Source organism: Oryzias latipes, chromosome 8 (assembly GCF_002234675.1).
Source record: "Oryzias latipes chromosome 8, ASM223467v1".
Lineage (NCBI taxonomy): Eukaryota > Metazoa > Chordata > Actinopteri > Beloniformes > Adrianichthyidae > Oryzias > Oryzias latipes.
This window is the reverse complement of record NC_019866.2, coordinates 10,386,693-10,395,943: the sequence shown is the minus strand read 5'-3', so window position 1 is coordinate 10,395,943 and position 9,251 is coordinate 10,386,693. Positions and strand designations below refer to the sequence as shown.

General features: G+C 40.8%; 1 protein-coding gene across 2 annotated transcripts in view; it reads left to right on the top strand.

Annotated features, from left to right (window-relative positions):
* Positions 1-401: 401 nt before the first annotated feature.
* The window catches only part of LOC101170762 (cytohesin-1), a 32,483-nt gene continuing 23,633 nt past the window's right edge, over positions 402-9,251 (top strand). The window contains exon 1 of one of the 2 annotated variants that reach the window (XM_011478149.3): positions 402-513. In XM_011478149.3, the coding sequence (XP_011476451.1) occupies positions 495-513 (19 nt within the window). In that variant the 5' untranslated portion in view covers positions 402-494. Of the gene's footprint in view, positions 514-5,099; positions 5,382-9,251 lie in introns of those variants that run through there. The other variant, XM_011478148.3, reaches the window with a different exon arrangement.

The window sequence follows — 9,251 nt, the reverse complement described above, 5'->3', positions numbered from 1 at the left end:
CTGTACCTCTAAAATTAAATCACGAAAACAGAAAAATAACACAAATAGTTGTCTTTTTTTGTACAAAGTATGGAGCAATTTCAGTAAAGTAGCCACAGGTTGTTGCTGCAAGTTTACAACCGCAGTTTAGCCAATCACAATCAGTCCTTAGAAAGTACGTGGCCACATGTTTGCACTTGGCCCACCGGCCGGACTTTGGACATGCCCAATTAAGGGACAGGTCCAATGTGTGGGTAATAGTTTTTTTTGTGTGTGTGTCATTTTTAAAACATCTGAGAGCTTCAAACATGCAAAACAGGATTTCTTAGACTATAAGTGAAAAATCCTCATCTCAGACGAAAGTGATCACATGCTGGAGGAGGAGAGTCAGAGCAGAGGAAGGAGAGAGGAGGAGGAGGAGGAGGAGGAGGAGGAAAGCAGGTATCCGGATCGCTTCGGGCGCTCGTGCAGAGACATCCCCGCTCAGTGACGCCTGCAGCGGCAGAACCACCAGGATGGACGGGGAGAACCAAGGTTCGCCTTTTGTTTTTAATCATTAATCCTTCAGACTAAGCTCAGGTTCAACCTTAACACGAGTGCACGCTTTTTATTTATGTATTTATTTTTAGCACCGTTTGTTCCAGAGACTGCTCCGCTTTCAGCAGGAACGGTTTGAAATTTGGACTCGCTTTCTGTTTTATGAAGTCCGGGAAGGTGCAATGCCACGTTTAGCACGGGCTGCTTTAGAAACAGGTGGCTAAAAAAAAAAGACCTGCATGCTGAATTATTGAGCACATCTGCAGCCCTGACAGCACTGTAAACTCCTCACGTGGCTCCTGTCTTTATTATGCATTCATATGTCACGTCAGGTGCAGCCCTGATGGATCTGCAGGGACCAATCATTTCAAATCTTGACATCATGCATGATGTCAGACGGTGATGAGCCAGCGGATGGCTCCCACTGTCATCCTCATCTCAATTATTCAGCAATTTTTAAGACTTTCTCTTTGCTTGATGCATCCCAAAATAGATCCCCCAGCTCTGGCCTCATTGCAGAGAATCAGCTGATGTGATGTTGAAAAACTTATTGAGCAACAAAGTAATTATGTATTTTTGTGTACGTGTTGGCAGTGGGCCCTGAAGCAGAACGCACCTTTTTTTAAATTATTTTTCATTTTATCTAACTGGGATGGTCTCTTTCACAAAGCATCAGTCGATGATTATGTAATTATCAGAGAGGGGTTGGCAGTGAAAGGCGAGACGTGGTGAAGCTGTCAGAACATTAAAGTCACACTCACTGTCACTGACACCTCCTTTAGCAAACCCACAGCCGGGGGAAGAGGAGGAAAGAACAGTAGTGCGTCCAAATCCTTGCAGATTTCCATGTGCCGCTCAGATCACAAATGTTTGCTTTACCAGCATTGATAAGCTGGTTTCTATGTGTTTAGTTCAGAACATTTATGAGGAGTATCATGCTGTTCTTTGCACTTTGCTCCTGGGATGTTGCTAGGAGCTGCAGCCCAAAAGCTGCTATGGGATTAACAGGGTGCGGCTATGTTTGAAGACTCAAAGGCTTTTAGTTGCATGGTGTCTAAATATCTTTTTTATGTGTGTGTGCTTGTGTTTTTACCTGCACCTGTCTCTGCAGCTCAGTTTCTCTTTGCATGACAATATGTGCACACATACAAAGGAAGCAGTGGCTCTGCCTCATAGGCGTGGCGGCGCTCTACATCTGCAGGTGCATGTGGTTTTTGTGGTTCTGCGTAGCGTTCCTCTTTCTCTCGGCTAGATCCCTCCTCCTTTTTCGATAAAGTGATTGATGTGAGAGGCACGAGCGCTCACGTTGGCCTGGAGGTTGATGTCCTCCTGCTGTGTCTGTCTCTCTGAAATGATGAAGATCTGGAGTTCAAAGATTGCTCAGAAGCTGCAAAATCCCAACACACCTCATTTGGTTCAAAATCACTTCAAACGCATCTTGACAAACCAGAAGATCAATGCCTTAGGCAGTGAAGCAAATTTTAAGCAGTCACGTCAGAAAAAAAAAAAAGGTTAAAAATAAACCCTGGCCAACTTTTCCATGAAGAAATCTGCACCGCTCACATCAAGAAGCAAGGAAAGAGAGCATTAAAGTTTCAGGAAACTGTCTGCTAAATGCATTCAGATTATGGTGCTAACAGTAGTGTCGGCTCATCCTCTCCCTAAAACTGTTGTGAGTCATCAGTGGTGATGCGGCTGTGTGGGAGTTCCTCCCTCATAGATTGATCTGTGGTCTTTGAAACTCGCCTGGAATTGAGTTAGAAACACAGAGGGAAATAGCCCGGAAGGGTTTTGCCTTCAAATGTCCAAGATTTCTTAAAGGATTTAAAGAAAAGTCTGCAAAACACTAGAAGCTTTCCAGAAGAAGAGTGTTATTGCAAGCTGTGTCCACATGGTGGCAGGCCAATCTCAGAGTAGATAATAATAAATGATAATACATTTTATTTAAAAGGCGCCTTTCTGGGCACTCAAGGTCGCCGCACAACATGTATACAGTATAAGAAATACAATAAACAGTTAAAACAACAACAATTTAAATACATACACAATGAAATAAAATGTATATAAAAACATGAAAAAGTTACTGTTACAGTTATTAAGCCAATTGGAAAAGATGAGTTTTTAGCTTTAATTTGAAATGTGGGAGTGTGTCAGTGTTGCGGAGGTCAGGGGGGAGTGAGTTCCAAAGCCGGCGAGCAGAGCAACTGAATGCCCTGCTTCCCATGGTGACAAGACAGGTGGAAGGGACAGAAAACTGGATAGAGGAAGAGGAGCGGAGAGAGCGAGCAGGTATGGCGATATGAAGGAGGTCAGAGAAATATGGAGGTGCAAGGTTGTGAACGGCTTTGAATATGTAGAGCAAAAATTTGGTATTGAATGCGGTATGGAATAGGGAACCAGTGAAGCTGTTGAAGGATAGGTTTGATATGGTTGACGGAGGGAGTGCGTGGGATGAGACGAGCTGCTGAATTTTGACCCAGTTGAAGTTTATGGAGGGTTTTTTGTGGGAGACCAAACAGAAGTGAGTTACATAGTCCAAGCGGGAAGTGACAAGACTATGTACCAGTACAGCAGTGGACTGAGGAGTGAGGGAGGGCCGGAAACGTTGTATGTTGCGTAGATGGAAGTAAGCTGAGCGGGTGATGTTCTTTATGTGAGAAGTGAAAGAAAGACTACTGTTGAGGATGACACCCAAACTCTTTACCTGAGGGGAGGGAGAGATGATGGAGCTGTCAATGGAAAGCGAGAAATAGTTGGTCTTGCTCAGAAGTTCAGTTTTATTGCAATTGAGTTTTAAAAAGTTTGAGGTTAACCAGGATTTGACTTCATTGATGCAGTCAACCAGCGCTAATGGAGGCAGTGTGGAGTTGGGTTGGCTGGAAAGATAGAGCTGGGTGTCATCCGCATAACAATGAAAATGGATGTGGTGTTTTTAAAAAAATAAGAAGGTAGATAATAAAGAGGAGTGGACCGAGGACAGAACCCTGAGGGACACCAGTTGTCATAGGGACAGAATGAGAAGTGAAAGATTTCAGTTGGATAAACTGAGTCCGGTCAGACAGGTAGGAATGAAACCAGGAGAGGACGGTGCCAGAGATGCCAATGGAAGAGAGTCTGTTCAGGAGGATGGAATGAGAGATAGTGTCAAAAGAACTATTTCAACTATGAACTGAGATCAAGCAAAAGGAGGATGGATAATAAACCACAGTCAGCAGAGAGGAGAAGGCCATTGGTGAAGATAGAGTGCTGCACAGCGTTCAAGGCAGAATATCAAACTGAACAAAGATATTTGTTTTCTCTTTACGTTTTAACACAACTTTTACATGGTCAATAGCATCAATGTTTATTCATTTTCAGTGGTAGTTCATTATTAACTCATACTTCCAGGTGCTGAATCAGCAGCAGAGGTTAAAAAGAAAGCTTTGTTGAATTCAAGTAAACACTCAGCTACAGTTCACAGCTATTATTGATTTGGAAGGCCTCTCATGGTTACTAACATCACGTGTCTCTGACTTCATCACTTAAAAATGTGTTAAGGAAAGTTTGCTGACTGAGTTTGCATCAATCCAGAAGTTAATATGTACTCTTCGGATAAAGTAAGGATAAGCATCCCAGCTGACTCTGCGATGTCCCATTCTGCCTCCAGTGACATAGCTGTTCTTCTGCTTGATATGCAGCTGCAGCATTTATGGGAGCAGTGACTGACATTGCAGTTCACACAAGGGTCGGTTTGCAGCGAGCCCTGGAAATAATCTGGGTTATGCTTTTTAGATCTGTAGAGATGCCACAATTGTTCAAACGAATGGAAATGCCGTCTTTTTTAAAAGCCACCTAAGTCGGGCAGGGGCTGCGTCACTCTGAACAAGAGCATGATTGACGCAGAGGCTTGAGTGGAAGAAGTGATTGATAACTGACACCGACAGTGAAAGGCAGCAGTGAAGGTGTGGGAGAAGCTGTGTGTCTGAGGTGTGGGGTAATTTAGATAATCAGATAAAAAGTTATGATCATACTTTGTATTATAGAATATTTTGCAACTGTTGTGCAGCCAGCTGTCTGTTCACTTTGCAGAGGACCCCAGCATGTGCTTGTGTTGCAACAACAAAAAAAACTGAGTCATGATCAAATAAAAGCCAACAGCTCTGAGTCTTTTACCCAGCAGCACATCATTTCTTCTTAGCTGTTGCCAAGCAACAATGCAATCTTACATTTTTTATTTCTCTTTTTTTTTTATCTTGTACACAGCGTTTGAAGCAGCTAGAAGTTGAAAGCTGCAGTTGGAGGATTTAAAATCTTTGCTGCTGATAGAAAACACATTTCAGTGAAAGTCCTAGCATCTTTTTTTATCCCTCTCATGTTCTGCATGGATGATTACTTGATGTTTTAAGTCGACCTAGAGTTCAGATCAAAGGGAAGCAGCGGACAGAGGAGGACAGCGGGAGGCTGAAATGATGCTGCAAAAAAAAGGGGAACGCGGAGATAGCAGAAGTGTTTTTAGCACCCCGGCAAGTTGCAAATTAGAAATGAAGGGGAAGAGAAAGTAGGGAGTGTGTGAGAGATGTACGGAGGGAGGGGAGAAGCCACCCGGCTGTGGAATTAGGGGAATCGCAGTGACTCCTGAAGCAGGACCTCACGGCTGGAGCCTCTTTTTTTTGACAAAGGGGGACTGTCAACAGCTACAGCGGGGAACCTGAGGCTCCACTACTTCCCTTTTTTGACCATTTCATTGTTCAACGTCAAAAGAGGGAGTAGAGTTTCGACGGCTGTGAACAGAAAGGCAGGAATGGGGACACTGAATGAACTCTGTGTGTCCAGCCTTCAGGCTTTCTTGTGTCCGGCTGTGAAGACGCTGCAGCAGGATCCTCAGGGTAAAGTGAAGTCAGATTTGTCAGCTTTGAAGTTCGTGCTGCCTTCATTTCATGTGTTTCATCGTTTGAATCCTATAAAATGGCTTTGTTTGGCTTGTGTGTATTGGGGGTAACCTGTTGATTTGCTGGCACTCACACATGAATCAAACAAACAGCTGAACAGAAATAGAAGGAGCTTCTCACAGCTTAACCTGGCTCATGTTTAGCCCCGGTTAAGTCTCAGCCCTGGGCACGCATGCCGAAGGAGTGGGAGCTAATGCTATAGCAGATGACACTTACATTAACAGGGGAGACACTCTAGTGACACTCAAATACAAGATTAAAACTAGATTTTTGTTGAGAATAAAATAATAAAAACAGCAACCTTAAACTCCAATTTTATCACAGCAGGAGAAGGAACATTGGATGCAACCTGCCCTAAGAATTTCATTTTTGTTCTTCCCCAATTCTGTCATAATGTGGTCTGAATGAAATGGAGCTGAAGTGTGCGTCATCTCAAATATGTTCTAATCTGATAAAGTAGTTGTCATTTCACCACTGGGTGGAGTGACACTGGGAGTCTTTGTGCTCCATGTTGTTGTGACCACAACAGATTGGCAGGGCTGTTGTGAATCAGCTGACTGAGTGCATACCTAGAGGAAGCCATGCTGGCTCAGTGATTTCTAAACACCGTGCTCAGCATTATAGTGTGCAAAAAGAGGACTTTCCTTTCTGTTCTTTTGGATATTTCACAAGAAGTTGTTTGGATTGTTCCGAAAAACCAAAAGATTCTTAAAAATGTTTTTTTAGGGACTTTTGTAAAATATGAGGGTTTAGACACTTTTCAGAATCTGTCTATGGTTCGTCTGTCACCTTTTATCATTTACATGTAGCCCAAACACATAGCAGTCCTCAAAGTAAAATGTATCGATACCACTTAATCAAAAAAATATGGTAAAAAACATTAATCCTAAATGTTACCAAAACAACAGAAAACAAGGTATTCTTCTTAAAGAGTCTTTGGTTCAACTTATATGTAAAATTGAGCCTTTAACCTCACAATTTATCTAACCTGATCTGTTAAAAACGTGCTATTGACAAGTTATGATGTCAGTATAATTATCATTTCCCCTTCCTATGCACACTGCAATACTTCAACAGCTAAACAGTCCCACATCACTACCCTCCCACCTCTGTATCTCAATGTGAGATCAGTGCTTCATCCATCTATCCTCTGAACCCACCAAATTCCTTTTGGAGTCACAGGGTTGCTGGAGCTTATCCCAGCAACTGTTGGGTGAGGGTGGGGTAAACACACTCACGTGTTGGAACCACTTAGAATCATCAAATAACATATGAAGCAAGTTTTTGGACTGTTTAAGGCAGCCAGAGTGCCTGGAGAAAACCCACATGCAGGGAGGTCCCAGCTGGGATTTGAACCAGTTGCTGTGAAGCTAGAGCAGTAACCACTGCACCACTATGCCGTCCCCTCAGACGATCTGTAATAGTCTAATTGGAAACATTTTGTCCAGAAGAAACAATATGTTTCAAGCGATTAAGTGTTCCTGTTTTTAAGGTTCTGATGTATCACCACACCCAATTTTCAACAGACTTGGTTCTCTTTTGCCTAGCAATGGCACAACAACCGGCCAATTCAGAACCTGTGTAATCCTTGGAAATGCCAGTGTTGCATTTCTTTTCATCCAGCTTTTCAAACTGCTCATTGCAGCCTTACTGTAAAAATCCAAATGAACTTTGACAAATTTATTTTTAACATTTTGCAAGTTTAACATTTTACAGAGATCTTTCTTAATTGTTTGGAAAATCCTATTCTTTAACGCCATTTTTTTGTTGTATTTATAAGGTGGGTCAGCAGTGTGTGTTGTGAGGATTTTTTGCTATAAGAGCTGACATTTGTGTCTCCAACCATGAATCATACAGGTGGCTCATTTGGACTCTTTTGATGGTTATCCAGATACTTTGTATCATCTCAAAAAACTTAAACTGAACCCTAACAGTGATTTTAAAGGAATCAACAGTATACATGACGGGAAGCTAAAATAGGGTCTGGAAGTCCTCTCGGTGAAGCATTTAGAGCGTCTGCAGTCTTCTCTTTCACTTCTCTTTTTCACAAAACTGACGAATAACCAAAACAGAGTTTCCCAGCTCCATTTTCAGCTGAAAGTTTATTTTGGCTGCAGTTTTGAGCAAAGGGGAACTGATTTTGTCCCCCTTCAGCTCACTGATATCAGCAGGTACAAACAGGTGCAGTCCAGGTTGGTCCAAGTAAACTGATCTGGAGTTTCAGGATCAGTTTAGAACACCAGTTAATGTAAAAACAGAAACGAAACAGCCCCAGTCCTGCTGGTTTGAAAAATATTTGCTGCATCAGCTAGAAGAGGGTGTGGCACACAATGACATCAGACCTATTTTTTGGAGAGGGTTGTAATGATCTGTTAGGAGCTTTTCTGGGCTGTTTCCATCATCACTTCTAAAAAACAACAACAAGTGGTTTTATCTTTTTTGTCTCTTTATGAATATTTTGCTAAATTTTAATTGTTATGCAAAATAAAAAGATGATTTTTACATTTATATAATATCAACATTTTAATAGAGGTTCGCATATTTCTTTCATTATGGTGCTTCATGAAATGATTTATAGAGAATTACAAAAATGTCAGAGATTAGAGGCACGATAAACTGGATAATCAAACATTTTTGTGTATTTATTCCCTTTTTTGCTCTGGTTTTTATACCAAAGTCGCAAATTACATTTAAAGAAGATTTTTTTGTTTAAATGTTTAGTTTAAAATCAGCACTTTCTACTGGGAAAAACAATGTAAACTAAATGAGCTAATGATAATTACAAAGTTAAGACTGATTGTAAGTTGTTTGGACTTCTTTCTACTGTTTTCTTTGTTTTCTACAAAAATCTGTGAAGCAATATTAGAGCTAAATGTCATCCCCTAATTCCCCTCCCTCTGATCCATAAAATTATAGGCCACCTTAATCCAAAGGTCTAATTACCACGGGCTACACCTACAAATAGAGTGCATGCCATCTTGTGCAATGATTCATGAGGCAAAGCTCCAGGACCAGTTAATGCCAAAGAACGTGTGCTCTATGTGCGATGAAATGTGTGGTCGCTGGAGGATTTCTCAAGTCTGGTTGTTTAAATGTTTACAGAATATTTTGCAACTGCCTTATTTTTCCACTAATTTAGGCAGAGACAGTTATAAAAATAAAGAAGAACCTTTGGGTTCTCTTTACTTTTTTTATTAGTTCACATAAAAAAAGCATAATTTTAAATTAAATTTAACTTAATGTCTTTTTATTAATATTAATGTAGTATTTCATTTTACTATCGGAAAAAATGCATTGGACAATTTGTAATGTTCTTGTGTCTCTTGTTGATTTATTGTGTAAGGATGGTTTAAACACAGAAAAAAAGCGTTTCTATGGATTTGAATCTTTTCATATACAGTAAAAATATTATATCCCTGTTGTCTTGGGTGATAGTCTGCTGTAGTTACAACAAAGTCCCAACAGAGGGCCCTGTGGTCATCACTTTTTGTGTAGGCTTGACAAATCAAGCCAGGTTGTCTGGGAGCTGCATTGGTTCAAACAATATCCCCCCCCCGAAAAAAAATACCCTCATAAAAAAAATAATTTAGTCTAGCACTTCTTTTTTATATTTTAATGATTATTTAGTTGTACTCTAACTTTTTTTAAACATGCCAGAGGGAAAGTGAAGGTAAACTTGTCATTCTTGGAGCATCTCTGCAATATTTCTGAATTTCTTTGATAAATCTCAAGTGAAATGTGAAAAAAGAACCATTGACCTGCATTGTTGCGGTGATAAAAACAAACTTCATTATGCCTTTTGTTATA